The sequence below is a fragment of the Egretta garzetta genome, unplaced genomic scaffold, assembly GCF_000687185.1.
Source record: "Egretta garzetta isolate BGI_Z169 unplaced genomic scaffold, ASM68718v1 scaffold326, whole genome shotgun sequence".
NCBI classification, from domain to species: Eukaryota; Metazoa; Chordata; class Aves; order Pelecaniformes; family Ardeidae; genus Egretta; species Egretta garzetta.
Window position 1 is genome coordinate 3,292,281 of NW_009260026.1, and position 15,744 is coordinate 3,308,024.

General features: G+C 43.2%; 1 protein-coding gene across 1 annotated transcript in view; it reads right to left on the minus strand.

The window, feature by feature from the left end:
• The window catches only part of SLC15A2 (solute carrier family 15 member 2), a 38,284-nt gene that overhangs the window by 17,584 nt on the left and 4,956 nt on the right, over positions 1–15,744 (minus strand). Inside the window, exons 4-11 of the mRNA XM_009640867.1 lie at positions 14,248–14,340; positions 13,027–13,126; positions 7,825–7,915; positions 5,588–5,665; positions 2,845–2,927; positions 1,461–1,547; positions 1,050–1,139; positions 658–702 (exon numbers count right to left, since the gene is read on the minus strand). Of these exons, the coding sequence (XP_009639162.1) occupies positions 658–702; positions 1,050–1,139; positions 1,461–1,547; positions 2,845–2,927; positions 5,588–5,665; positions 7,825–7,915; positions 13,027–13,126; positions 14,248–14,340 (667 nt within the window). The remainder of the gene's footprint in view (positions 1–657; positions 703–1,049; positions 1,140–1,460; positions 1,548–2,844; positions 2,928–5,587; positions 5,666–7,824; positions 7,916–13,026; positions 13,127–14,247; positions 14,341–15,744) is intronic.

Sequence of the window (15,744 nt, forward strand, 5' to 3'; positions counted from 1 at the left end):
TGGAAAAGGTGCATTTACAATCCTAAAATCTTACGTGACCACATCCACAGGTAAGATCTAGATGGCCTGTTAAAACATATATGTCTGGAAACCAGCCCTGTATGGTGGCATCTTTAGGCAGATAAGTGAGCCACATTCATCTGCCACTGCACCCTGCACCTTTTGCCATTCACAACTTTAAAGAATTTTATGGCTACTAATTGATTAATCCTCATCACATCTGTACTCTATACACAAGATTCCTGCTAGTTTTGAGAGGCTTCATTAATGCATCACCAAATAAGCCAGAGCAGAAATATACAACTGCACTAGCTCTAGTTATGCCTTACAAGGGCTGTGTGAACCTTCCCTAACTTCTCTGTCTTCAGTGGGGGTAGCAGGCTGGAAAACCCTACCTGCTCAGAGCAACCGGTTGCCAGTAGGTCAGCACTCCTGACCTTGCAGGCTGATGATGGCTCCCCAGCCCTCTTTCTTTGCCAGAATGTGCTGTGATGAATTGAACATGGCGGCGCAGAGCCTCTCGCTTCTAATCACCAAAAGTGCAACTCACCCAGACTCGTCAAGCAGATGCTCTTAGTACTGCAAGACTCTGGTTAAAAAGCAAGAGCAGTGTTGTTACTATTAGTCTTACCAGCCCCAGTGACATTAGGTACTTACAAAATCAGCATTCATTTTTGTGGCTTGCAAAGTCCACCTGGATCCCTAAGGAGAAAACAGACAGTTGTGAAGCCTTCAAGATGTCCTAGGGGACTGGAAAACATACGGACAGAGAAGACAACAGTGCTGGAGGTCTTATTTCCTATCCATTCCTTCCCTATAACACCTGCCAGCAGGCAGGGCACATTCTTCCTTCTCACTCTCCTGTGCCAGACACCCAGCAGGACTGCAAAGGGATGGCCAGCAGTGATGGTGGGTACTGCCTTAGGAAGCCCCTGGACACCTGATAGGAGCATGGTGCTCTGTGTTCCCAGGATGCTTTGGTGTTACCCTGGAAGGACAAGGGTGCAAACCCAGGCCAGCAGGCAGACCTGCTGTGCACTGTACTGTACCTGCTGATCAAACAGGGCCCAGAACATTGGCAGCGGTATGAAGAGGAAGAGAACACGTGTCACCATTTTAATCTCCCCAATCAGCTGTTTCTATAAAGGGAACAGGCAAAAAGGTAAGATGGGGCTGAAAAGCCAACAAGTGATTCAAAAGCCACAAAACATGAGAGTTCCTATTTCTTTCTGCATGGCATTTATTCACGGCACTTATTCGTGATCTTGGACATATATTCATTCCTGCATTTCAGTGCAGCACCTAAACTGTCCATTAAGGGTCAGGAGAGTACAGATGTGGAACTGGACAGGACAAATGAGAGTCCATGTGAGGAGTGCTGTGGCCAGACCAGTCTGTCTCCCCTGTCTGCCCGCCTCCCCCCTTCCCCCTCCAAACCTGCCAGGTAGAGCATCGCCTACCGGGTATTTTTCTGACGCCCAGTCCAGCCAGTGATCTCTCTTCGGAATCTGATGGGAGCGGTTTTTCAGACGGTTTTTAATAGCAAACTAGGAAGAAAAAACACGTGAGTAACTCCCTCACGGTGTACCTGTGCTTGTCACGTTCCCAACTCAAGGCTACCCTCCCCATCCCAAAATGTAAGCAGCACCAGAAAACTGCGATGGTTTTGTTGGACACTTCCAAAATCTTGGATTGAGTGCTTTATGACCAATCCTCTTCAGAGAAGTTTCTGTGACATTAACTGATCAAATGTATGATGTGGGAATGAACTACATCATGGGCTTCTCTTTCAGAGACAAATCTGACACTAACCCCCAGAGACTGTTTCAAGCTTGATTTAAAACCTGCTACCTTGCAAAGCTTTAACGATAATTTCTTCAGTTCTCTTCTAAAAAGCACCTGATGGGTTGAAACATACTTGTTGAAATATAAGAAAATTTTTAAAAAAGGGCTTCTATAAGGCTTTGTGCTGGGAAGGAAATGCCTCATTATCCAAATCAATGTCAAAACCAGAACTCTCATTCCCTTCTTGTTCTGTAGGCCTCTCTTTGCATATTCCTGGTGCAGTCCATGCCTCATTCACTCCTAGCCCAGCTTTCAAGTCGGTTTCTCACTGGAGGAGAACTCAGCGACACCAAATTTGTAGCTTATGTTGCGTGTTCCAGTCACTGAGCACGCTGGACATAGCCATCCTCACAAAAAGAGTGGCAGACCTCACTTAGAAATCCTATCTTTATGATCTGGCCTGTTTCCCCAAGGTGAATCTGTCACTAGGATTGACCTAGGTAAAAAGAAAACATCTGCTGCTAGCAACAGCTTCCTGAAAAAGAACCATCATTATCTATCTAATAACAAGAGTATTTTTTCACAAACTATATTCAGCTCACATACTATGAAAAATAATTGATAAGGCTATAATGCAGCTTCAGCAGGTGTCTCTTGCATTTACATGAACATGCTGAATGTGCATAATATGAATGTATAGTATTACTGTCTGCTGAACTGATAAACTTCAGTAAAATTATTTAGCTGAAAAAAATTTAGTCATATATCTGATACTCTGAGTTTCTGAATTTTCCTTTCAGTTCAGTCTCCACCTGCATCTGCCATTAGTGGTTCTACTAACATCAGCTGAACAGTTCATGGAACTAAGGAAAAACAATTGAAATGTTGAAAGAATAAACTAGGACCTAAATGTGTTTCTTATTCCTTACAGCTCATCAGCAAGATATCCAGGAGCAGCATACAGAAGAATTCCAAATGTCACCTTCCCTTTTTCCCTTTGCACTTTTCTGACCTGCAACCTCAGTCACGCATGAAAAAGAGACAACGGCACACACTTACGCCAATGCATTTGCACACTTCCAGTAAGACGTTCCCTTGCGGTGGTGTTTTTCTGTACAGTCCACTTCCAGCAATGAACACAACTGAAAAATATTATAATCCAAGTGGGAATTCACATGACTGAGGCTCAATCCTGCACTGGCTTCTGGGAAGGATCCCCCACCCCTGCATTCAAGAGAAATCCTCTGCCCTTGGGGCTGCCAGGATTGCACTTTTAACAAAATAAATACGCAGGACTCCTTTAATGCCTTCAAATGGAAGAAAATGCAACATCCTACAAGAGGCAGTGTGATCCCTAGGAAGTCACCATCATCTTCTCATTATCTGCTCTGGCACTACAGGCACCTCCACATCTGATTCATGCTGGGAGTCAAAGCTTTGAAAATTCCATCCATCCATGCTTTTTGTAGGCTAAACTTAAAATACAGTCCACATTGAATTGCTGCACCTGATGTTGGAAATCAGCCCTAACTCACTGCAACCGTGTGAGAATCAATCCAGATCCAACGCAGGCTCTGTGTACTTGCATCTCACACACATCTCAGTGGAAACTGCCATGAAGGTCACTGCAACACACACTGGTGTTAACAGAAATTACCCCCACTTATGGTTTCCACAAAGGGATATACAATTTAAGATATTGTTTTGTCTTGGTTTTCTCCCTCAAAGCACAAAGAATATTGGACCAAGGCTTCAAAATCCTGTCAGAGATGGGGCTATCTGATTACATACCGTTTGTCCTGCTCTTTGAGAGCCTCCGAGCACATTGCAATTCCAAAGATGTTAGCAGGGAGAAGCACAATGAAAGCTGAGCGTGAGATCCCTGTAACAAACCAACCTCAACCTTTTAAACTAACCCAATTGTCTGGGTCAGTCCACAGCCAGAGGAGAAAAGCAGGCACCTCTATCCTAACACAGGAGGCCTGGGACACTGCAAGGAACTCACCATTTCTCTTTTCTGACTTAGGAAGACCCTTTGCATCCAGTTCTGACTTGCAGAAATGTCAGAGAGACCTCTGAGGTCAGTTTAGGTGAATCGCACTGAAAGACACATGTCCAAAGTCACCCAGAGCGGGTGGTTGCACTGCCTAATTTTTAGTATCTCCCTGTGGACCTGTTGGTGCCTCTAAAAGGTGATTCATTAGGTTTGCTGAAATACCTTCTGGTGATGCCATTGACTCCTTTGGGAACTGAGGTTCCTGCATTAGGTTTGGCATTTGGAATTAAATAGTATCAATCTTCCCCCACCTTTCAGAAGCTAAAGCAGCCCAGAAAATCTTGCTCCAAGATTTCCATTCTGCCTCTAAATCTGTCCTTGCTTTCCATCATCACAGGGAGAGGGCCAGTCAGGGCTGAAAGGGTATTTTCTCCAGTTCTGCATGCTGCTCACATAGTCAAATATATCACTTCCAAGAGCATTTTAGCATGTCACAAAAGAACACAGAGCTGCTTTGCCGGGCAGGCCGTGGAATCTGGCAGCAGGACACTAGCTAAAAACACATTTCGATTGATGCCCTCACTGAAACTGCAATATTTACACGTCCATTTTCCCCTGGGCAACTACTACTCTGCTAGAAACATTCATCACACAGTGGTGCACAGAGGAGCCTGTGCTGCCTTAACCTGATAGGAACAAGCCACAGGGGAAAAAAGAAGCTTCTCAGGCCCATGACCACGCACTTTGCTGAAAATAATTGCTGTAACATTAGCTGTGGCCTGATGACATTTCTCCAGATTCTCCTCTCTGATAGAAGTTTGAGGGGAGAGAGCAACATTCACATTCTCTGGGGGACAAATGTTTCAAATCATAGATGCTGTGTGAAATCACATAATTGCTTGGTCTCTCAATTAAGCTAACAAACTGAATGAGAAGTCACCCCATGCTGTGTCAAAACCTCTCAAATGCAGCATAATAAGGGGACTGCTCCCCTCAGCAGCTTGCAACTGTGAAACTAAAGCTAATGGGGTGTCCTCTGTTTTGGCTACCAAGGAGTAACAGTACGAATGTGGAAATTACTGAGTATTTTATAAGAGTTGTAGGAGAAATCTTGACAAGAACATTAATGGGACTAAGACGCAAGCTTTAGGAAGCAGGGCGATTGCAGCTGCCTCCTGACACTTGGACAATAAGGGCTTTTTATTGCAACATAATAATAAGTTGTCACTGTAATTGTGGGAATTACTTCAGCCAAGCAAGGTGAGACAGCACAGAATAAAGTAACATCTCGTTCAGCTCCTTCTGCTATTTCTGCGGCACATAGGTTCTGAAGCAAAAGTCTGAGCCATGAACGATGGCCGCAAGCTGCAAAGAGCCTGTGCAAGGTTAGAGGTGGCATGCCAAGCTTCTCTTCTATAAGCTGGGGAACTCTGAGGATTGCTCAGATTGCAGTTTAAAGGTCAAGCCTGCTCATAGGCAAAGCTGCAAGCCATCTGAAGAATCATTTTGGTGCCTCCCTTTGCTTTATAGAGCAAGGCAATTGTATTGTGAAACATCCACCAGACCACCCTCTCATCAGTATCATGATAAAGGATTGCAGCAAAACCATGGTCTGCCCACCACTAAGTGAACTAGTGATTTTTCTTGCTGTTCTGAACTGTGGAATTGTTGGATGAACTTGAACCCTTGAGTTGCCCATCGCGGTATCCATCCAGAGCTAGTGAATTTGTGCATTTTCTCAATTCTCATCTGTCCATGGACTCAAAAATGGTAACTTCTATTACAAGCATTATTGTTTCCACTCACCAAGCGCCAACACCATCAGTGCTGCTGGGACACCAAAAGCCAGCGCATAACAATCCTCTCCAAAACATTTCACATCCCCTGAAAAAGAAGTCAGAAATAAAAGCACCTCATTACAGTCAGACTTATGTTACTGGGGCCTTTGATTTGCTTTCCCTAAATCAGTCGCTTCCCCTGGCTTTAAATCTTCTTTGCTGGTGCTTGACTCTGTGAATTGAATCTCCTTGAAAGAGTTGTCTTCCCTTGATGAAGACAATTTGGAAGCAGGGTTAGTGTCTGCCAGCAAAAGCAGCTGATAATGGGATATTGATGAGAACAGTCTAAGGGAGGGTGCAGACAAATAAGTAGAAAGAACTAGTAGGAACTGTAATTGGGAAAAAAATATTTAAAAAAACCTGAGGCCATTCTGCATTTGCCTACATCTAAGTAACCAGTACTGTTTTTACATGTTATTTGTGCCAGCTGCATGAGTTATTGAGCTAAAAACCTGAATCTGACTTCATAGCAACCTACAGTGGACAAAGTGGAAGCCAATAATCCTACTATATACATGGGAGCACAGGATTGGTCTTAAAACTCCAGCTCCCTTTCTTTCCACCTTCCCAATCTCACTAGAGGCAGCCTGCTCCAAATTTCAGGTCTCACAATAACCCATCAGGAAGCCAGGTTTGTTACAGCATGGCTTTGATCGATCTGAGCTATGGCTCACCAAAACCCTGCGCCTCTTGGACCAGGTCAGTCTCACCGTGTGAATTCAGAAGTCCAGTTACAAACAGCAAGCCAGTAGTGGGGTCTGTGTTTGTGTGCCAGTGGCCACAACTTTCTGCATTCTTAGGTGGGGTAATAACAAAATGGCTAAAATAATCCAACATAGTTAACAGGAAAGCAACCTATGAAGCCTTCAGTTATTCTTGTTTGTTTTCCCTGGGCAGTCACGGTCAGCTGCATAGCTGTGTGCATGCACAGCATTTATTTACTTATTTTCAGCAAATTAGCTGAAATCCAACAAAGCTGGCAGCAAGACATCATAAGCACACTGAACTTGTGACATGCAAAGTATTGTGGACTTCTCCTCCTAAAACTATATATTCCATATTTCTGCCAAATGCCTGTGAATTTAATTTCTTGCTCTTCCAAGAAAAGCTTTCACACTTAGAAAAAAATTTTCCTCTTTCCCCATCCTCTCCACCTCATTTCTACATTGCAACTAGTTTATCACTAGGCTATATTGGCACAGGTTTTGATGTTCAAAGGGGACAGGATTTGAATCTGTCCACTGACTACATAGAGCAAACCCCCTACCCCAACAGAATGCTGACCTGGGGACACCAGTGGAAGAAAGAGCCCAAGATACACCATTTGTCTTTATCCGTATGCATAGTGTAAATAAGAGACAAGCACAATTGCCTGCAGCCTTGTGAAAAGAACGGCCTGTTAAAATAACCACTCTGAAGAAAGAAAGTTTCCTGGAGGCCATGGGATGGAATGAAAAAGATTGCCACTAAATGTGAGGGCTACCTTGTCCCTGTCCCTATCCGCATTGCCTATGGCCTGCTGCTCTGCCTCTGTGTCTGTACTTAGAGCGTGCCAATCCCCTCGGCTTCTAGGCACTGCAACACAATGAAGTAAGTCCAGCAAGTCTTGGGGACTAAAAGGGGTTGTGCAAGCTGGCTAGAATATAAAGTAAGTCTTAAATGGGGCATAGGCCTGTTCTTTGTCTTCAAGGCTAGTTGCTTAGGACTGCAATCCTGCAAGCAGAGCCACACAGACATGCCTGGGTGCCAGGACAGATCCCTCCAGAAGTCAGTAGCACCCTGTGGGAGGGACAAGGCAGGACTTCAAAACCAGCCCTGCTAAGTTTTTTGGCCCTGACACCTGCATAGGACAGCAGAGATCAGTTCCCATCCATAGGTTATCTGCAGGCAAGACAGGGGAATAATCCTTCACTGGCAATGGGGAGGATTAGATGACCATATAGGTCCTTCCACCTTTCATATTTTAATTCTACAGTTTAGGCAGACTTTGAAATATAACAAGAAATATAGTTTCTGTGACTTGTCTGCTAGTACTATAAATCTGTTGTGCTGCTACAGAAGGATTAACAAGGCGTAAATGCAATACACCGGCCACTCCACAGATAATATAATTTCTGCCATTCAGTTGTCATAAAAGCCTAACTACGCACAGCAGAGTAGTCAGAGGGCAGCTAATTTATTGTCTTATTCTAAATCAACACTGACCTCTTAATACAGGAGTTACAAACGTGGAGATCAAACTTCCAGCGTTAATGGATAAATAGAAGATGGAAAAAAACTTGCTTCTCTCCGAGGTCTAAAACAAGAGAAGACAATATCAATGTCACAGCTAACGCACAGCATTGGGCTTGCAAATTGAACGCTATCAATTCTCTTGTTAGGAAGGCTGGGTAAATATTGACATGCAGTGCATAAAATGTTAAGCAAACAAGCTTGCATTCAGGTGATGGTAAACGCTCACACAAATCAGTTCACGTTACTTAAGAAGTGCTTTGAGGCTTTTTTGGCATTTCAGAGGAAAAGCTACTGCTTTGTAGGATTGTTGTGAGACTGGAAGAAGGGGAAAGCATTTACCTATTCAGAACAAGTAGCATGATTCAGATCCTCTGTCACCTAATTGAATCCAATTTGGCACGGTTTGACAAGCTCATCATTTCTTCCCATGTCTGAGCTCTTCCGCGCCCATGCCCCGCCCCCCCCCCGCCCCCTTCCTGTGTAGAAATAGAAAAAGAAACCTGTGTATTTTGAGGAGCTGGTAGCGAGAGCACAGATGAGAGAATGCCAGCAAATGAGAGGTATCCATCAGACAGGAGATTACCAAGCTGAGGCCAGTCAACCTCAAACAAATAGGGTAAATTAAATCTACAGGAGCAAATTCAAGAGACTGATGGAGGGATGAACTCTAACAGAAAGAGTTCAGAATTTAACTGATGTTGTAACATATTATAAATCATACAGTCAAAGGACTCCTGATGATTTTCTTTTTTTCTGCATAATTCATAATTTGGAAGGAATCAAGAACTTGATGCAGAGTTTGGCCCTTTTTGTAGCAGTAATGTGTGAGGGCATTCAATGGAGAACAGTCTCTCCTTGCTTGTGGGGGACACATATATGCACAATTGCCTGCACATACACGGTGCTAAACCTCCTTCCTGTTCCTGGGTGGGCCAGCAGAGTGGAGAAAGAAGAGCAGGCTACCTGATCATGCTCATCTCTATCTCCAGCTATAGGACACTTGAGTTGATGAAACCAGAATTTAAGGACAGCCCAAGGCCAGGCAGCCAACATACTCCATATGTATTTAGGCTTTGCTCCCAGCTGTCACCAGATCCTGTAAAGGTAAGGGGCAAATTGCTTGGGACATGGATTGATGCCTGGCAGAGCACTCCTTAGGGTATCTTGAGCCACATCTCTCTGACCTGAGCATCATTTGAATGAGAAGCTTTAATTTAGCTGAGTGTGAGGAAGCTCTTCAGGGGCCTGGTTCTACCCCCCTCCTTCTAATATGTCCTGCTTATTGTTGTCTGCTCCCCAAAACAACAATATTCACAAGGCTAGAAAACAGGAGAAAATGTAAAGAATTGCAGGCAGCTAAAAGAGGACAGCTCTTAAGGAATCAAAAATGAAACAAAACTTCCTGTAACTGATGGTGCAGCCAACAGGAAATATTGCTGCTTCATATGGCAAGAAGCCTCTTATCACAGGGAATTACTGCAGGGAAGGTGGGAGGGCACCGGAGGGCTTTTCTGTATGTCTCCTTGGGAAGCAGGTACTAGGATGGTGAGGGATAGAGCCCCATTGCCTCCCACTGCCACTCACCAAGGAGCCTGGGGGTGCCCTCACTTGGATTGAGGGCTTTTTGCCTTGCCCCAGCACAGTTACGAAGACCCTATCAACTTGAGCTTTTCTGTATTCCACAATTTTATTTCCTAGCGTGTCCCAGGCAATCGAATCCATACGTTACTCAAATTATTTATCCTGGATTAAAAGATTTGTAAGCCTTATAATAATCATCTTTATGGCACGTTCCCATAGTTAATAGCAAACGGCACTGGGTCTTACTATCTCTTATACTCCATTTCTGTCCTTACCAGTGGTTTTGATTACCTGGAACTTCCTGCTGCTAAGCTAGTCTTCTTCATTCTACCTTTGTGACTAGTTATTTGTCATCATAAGGAAATCTAGAGAAATGAGCAGCCTCAGCAACTTCTCCCACTCCCAGAGTAGCCCTGCCATGGCTTGACATGGGTGGTGCAGTAGAGTCTTCACAGTCCTGCCCTTTTCTAGTCAGATTCTCATGCCATATCTCTAACCTTTCATATCTGAGCAACTCAGAATTTCTGAGAGATGAGAAAAACTCAAGCATGCAGCTCTTGACGTGAGCAACAATTACCAAAAAGAATGTGATGGTAAGAGAAGAGGATAGTGATGCATAAAGAATTTGGGGTATCTTATTTCACACATTTTCAGATTTCAGTGATGGAAAAAAGTCAGAAAAGCAGAAGTGAGTACAAAAATAATGACCCAGCAGCTTGCAAATTACACTGATCAGAAAAAAGGAATTCCCTCCCTATTTTCTTAATCCTTGGAGCAGACATACATTAACAACATGATTTGGATTAGCTAATTTGAGAAAAGGTACCGTACACAATAATCCTGATCTCCTTGGCAACCGGAAAATAAAGAAACAACAGGAAAGCTATTTAGTACCTTAAACACCATATCACACTGTTTGAAAGCAGCTTTGGTCCTTAATTAATATGCACAGCAGCCTTTGCATTCATATAACTTATTGTAAATATCATTTTGTTCAGGCATTTTTAGCGTGGACTCCTAATCCATAGACAAGGATGCTTGGAAATCTCCTGCAGATAAATCTACTTTCCCTAGCTGTTTGTAGTACTGTTCTGGAAGTGGCAGACTCAAGACTACTACACTCGTAAAGCACTTAAAAGAAACAGACTGATGGTGTGCATTTACCTCAAAACATAAATCTGTGTTAAGTAGGAATAGCCGGGTCAATTTATTTATTCATTTTATATACAGAACTACCAAATCCCTAGTTTCCAGATGGAACAATTAAGCCTGTGCACCTCAGGGCTCATCTGAAGTTTGTTGGTGTCCTGAAAACTAAAGGGGAATCAAATGCTTCATTTCATTGGAAATTTTCAAAACTTATTTCATTCTACCTGGAGTGGAAGACAAAAAACGTGAGTCCTCTCAAACATTACTCAGGAGGGGAGAAATATTCTGGTTGGCCCCATACCTTTCATTCCTTACAAAATCAAAACTTCTCATTCCAATTTTATATTTCCTATCACATAGCATAAAACATTTTTTTCTTCTGAAAGGCCAAGTCATTTCAAAATGGTAAAATACAAAACGTTCTGTTCTGAAAAGAATGAATAGAGCAAAATGCATTGTCCTTATCAGAAGGCTTTTTACAGGTTTTTTTCCTCTAAATTAGTTTTTCTTGAAGGCAACACATAGGTGAATGTTTCAGCTTTAGTATTTGATAAATGTTTTGGAGAGGTGTAGTCTGAATGCTGGAGAATGGGTACAGACCTACACAGCCACAGGCAATTCAGGTTTTCCTCTGTAACTCGGTTGTGGTTGTAAGTTCGGGATAATAATATGTATGTGCCTGACTGGGGTGCTAAGATTCATTAGCTGAAGACTATAAAACACTCTGAAGATAAGTGGTACATATTATCATACTGTAATTAGGTGGTAATTGAAAGATGCTGGATAAACATTATTAATCATTAATATTCATAGAAGTAGCACTTCTGAAAATGCTGCTGTAACACCTATTAGAATCCTTTTGGGACAACTATTGGCACTGCAAGCTGCAATGCCCACATGCTAATACGCACGCAGCGTATTCCCAGAGCATGTGTGCTATACTGCCAGCCTGCTTTTGGTCAGAGTTGTGCCAATTGGGGAGGCTGGTGACCACCAGATGATCCCTGCTCCCTCTTCTACAGCATCCTCTAAAGCACCAGGTCCAGCTGACAGCACAGGATGGATGTGCCTGCAGAAGGATCTGTGTTGAACAAGTAACCATGAAACATCCTGTGTTTTTTTTATTCCTTAGTAATCATAAGCTTCATCACTTCGTCATCACACAGTTCATGTGCAGAAAGCACAAGTCTTCCCAAAATTTTAAAATAAACATTCTAGTCTATATTATTAATTCATTAAATGCTGGCTACCTGCTGGAGCATTGCAAACAAGACAAACAGCAAACTGCCCTACGGGGCTCACAACCCTTGTCCAAGGCCAAGGGGCCATCCCTTGTCCAACTCTACCAGTGCTTTTCCTGACAGATCATTAGCCTAATGTCCTTCTTCAGTGCCCCCATGGATGGGAGTTTCTGTCTCCCAGGGGTCCTAATCTTTTCCAGTACTTCTCTAGATCTATTTCTGGAAAATTTTTCCTACTGTCAGTCCTGAATAATCCTCCTTGAATTTAAGCCTACTCACCACAGACCCCAACACTTACTTTCTTGTAGCAGTGGCCTTCTACATGTTTGAGGACTTACACCATGCACAGAAGTTGCCGAGTTGAATACTGTCAGTGAGAAAACTGAAATTTTTATTTGTGTGTTAGATCAACATAAATCTGAGTGTTTAATTTCAGGTCAGTTTGAAAATGTAGCACTTTGCCTGAGGATTAGTACTTCCCGACCTGCTTCGCTTCTTTAAGCACTACCTTATCCCTGGTTGAGCCACTGTGCTGCATAATGGGAGTTTGAGATTAGCGCAGGTGAAGGTGTCAGCACTCATGATAGAGAATAAGGACACAAAGCAACTGGACTACAATTCATAGGACGCAGAGCACAAACAGAGCTAAAAAGAAATATTTTCCCAACTCTTCAGAACTTTCCATTCTGGAATATCTAGAAAACCTTCTGGGTAGATTTGGTACCAGCACTACTTTCAAAAGACTGAAATTTCCTACAGTTCTTTCTGAACAACATCTAAGACAGACTATGACTGATTTGAGGGAAGACTCCCAAAGAAGCATAGGCTGGTGATACAATTTTCTCTTTCATTTGCTGTATTCCATTGCAGTGCATTATAATCACCCCTGTTATGCTGGTTCAGAAATGGCTACAGTTCCATGGTACAGGATTTTTCAACTACTCTGATGTCCAATTAACATTTAGATTAGTTGATGCAATTATGACCTATCCTTCCCAATATCAGTCCTGTTCTGCTGTCATTTTCCTTTCCTGAAGCATCCAGATTCTCTCAAGTCTTATGTAAACCATCCTACCTCACATCTTACTACATCTTTTCCTAGCAAACTGGCCCTTATTCTAGTACAACAGGATCTGATCACATAAACATCCTCATAAAGTAAGAAGACACTGCAGATTTTAGGAAAGAAAAGAAATCTTACATGTTCCTCTTCAAACTGGTCCCCACCAAATGCAGAGACACAGGGCTTGATACCTCCCGTTCCAAGGGCGATCAAAAACAGACCAACCATAGACAGGACCCTTCATGCAAGAACAAAAATAACACCATTGCAGAACCTTTCCAGTGCTTATGAGAGCATTTTAGTGTCACCCAGCCATGATTCCTCTGGTATCATTGTCTTTTGCACATGGGTAGTGATGATGAGCCAGCTAAGTGCGAAAAACAAATTAATTATCCTCATTTCTACATTCAGTACCAGTCAATTAACCAAAGCGGTTTTGTCAGTTTCTTGCTGTTCTGAGGCCCACTGGACATACTAGAGATCAAAGATCCATGGGATTATTTTTCACTCATATGAGAACAAAAGATTGCAGAGATCAATTGAGGGGAAAAAAAAAAAAAAAACAAAACCAGAAACACAAAGGAAAAAGAAGCCTTTTCCTGTAGCCTTCCAGTGTGGGTAAGCACAGACAAACTGTTCAAATTAGGCTTGTTCTTGGGTGCCTTCTATTTCCCAGTGCTCCTCAAAATACCATTGTTGGCCCAGCAGATTACATCTGTAGGGAACAGGAATGTCAGGACTGGACAGGTCTGGGATAAAAGGAAACTGTTCTGTAAATGAGATGTGCTCCTGCCTGCATGTGTGTATTTTTAGAGCTGTGACCACCCAGGCATAACCAGCTTGGTAGTTACAGAGACACCAGCTGGGGAACTACTCTGACAAACCTATCAGTTCAGAATCTAGAGGGAAAGAAGGGTTGTACCCTATGGAAGAGTCAGACCCTTCCTCTGTCACATCAGAAAAAATGTCTTTGGTTTTCTGTTCCCATGCATACAGGGGAATCTTGCTGAGCTGGGCAGCTATGCTGGTGAGGAAGTGAGGGAGGAATGAGCCTGGTGCAGGCAGCTGGATAGAGGAGACCAAACTCCAGTAGCATGGTATAGCAGGGAAAGGTGATCAGAGGTCCCTGTCTCAAAGGGCTTAGAGCCTCTGTGGTGGTTTCCAACTCCTTCCGGTGCATTCACACGCTAGATCTGCCCTTCTGTTCTTACTCAGATGTCCCAAACCCTTCCCCGATAAAAGCAACTCATGCACAGCCCCCAAACTTTTGGCCTGATGGAGGCAAAACGAATTACAGTCCTGGGTAAACCAACTACCATTGCAACCTACTACAGTGCTGTGGCTTCAACAGCTACTTACACATGAACCACCTGGTTTCCTAGGGATGGAATTGCACCGACTGACTTTATCAGATGGCCAATCACATACACAATGGAGAGGTAGATGATCGTCCTGTGAGGAAAGCAAACAGCAGTGACTGAAGGTGCTGGGTGATACATGATCTGAAAACAGAATGTGCCTGTGCTTCCTGATATGGCAGGTCTGCTTGGCAGACACACAAGGAACTGGTTTGTTCATACCATTGCTATAGCAGACAGTTATAACTCTTTTGTGTCAACACTGAGTGCACTGGAAGAAAGAGATAGGCAAATGGGTTCAGATTAAGGAGGGATAGCTCCTACTTTCTTTGCAGAGGTTGCTGAGCAGAATAAACTAAAAATGTTCCAATCCTGTCATGCATGGAAGGCTGCAAATAGAACAGTACTTTTCAGGTCCAACTCAGTTTCCAGATTACTGATAACTGGCATTTTGTAGCATGTGCCTAAGTGACTGGAAGGCATCTATAGAGACTGCTGCCCATGTTCAACCCACTTGACTAACACATCCCATTCAGGAGTGTGGTTTCCTCATTACAAGTCTGGTTTAGATCCCAAGTACCTCTGAAGGCCTGAACTCAACTATCTGCTTCCCATGTCTTGAAGGAGAAGAAGAAATCTGACTAGGAGAATCAGGCTCTTGAGTGTATTCTATTACCTTCATCACCTTCAGGATTAAAAGATGTCTATGTATTTATCTGCAGATGACACACACAGAGGGAATGGAAGGACTTGTTAGGACAGAGGCATTAGAAGGCGGCCTATGAGCTTTGAGCACAGAAGCAGTCCTCGATGCATCCAAACCCTGGTTGCAACAGCTAATTTAGAGACAGATCTGATCATTCCTAAAAGCCCCTCTAACCTGTTATTCTGTCCTTGGTATTGGCCAGGGTTCAGCTACTACAGCAAAAGCCACCTCCCATTAAGTCATAGGGATTACTCCAGGGAAAGTCTCCTGCCTAATGCACAAAAATCTGCATAAGGACTTCCCTTCTCACAACATCATGCTGCAAGATAGATAGCCTCAAATACCAATGAGCACTGCTAGGTGACCTTAAATAATGAAGTTAATAAACCCCCACTGTTATTTTTTTCATTCAAAGGGGCAAAATAATGACTAAAATTGAGCACAAAGAAAAAAGAACATTGATATCTCCTTAAGAACTTTCTGTTGGAAAGGCATAAGGCAGCTGTTCTTTTCCTGTTGAGACTCTTCTGCCAGATGTGCCTAGTCCTAGAGAAGGGTTCAGCTGCATTTCATCACTCTGACAGCCAAGACTCCTCAGACAATGAGCAAACAGTGCCAAGCAAAGAAAGTCCTATATCCAGCTGCTTACCACCACTCTGGGGCAGATGACTGCTCCACAACTTACAAGTGTAAGGGAAGATTGCCTAACTTATTGAGTTTACCTGGTTATGAGCTCAGGGACATGATCTGAGTGAAGCCAGGTTTCTCTGGCATAAAAACGGGTGTGCTCAC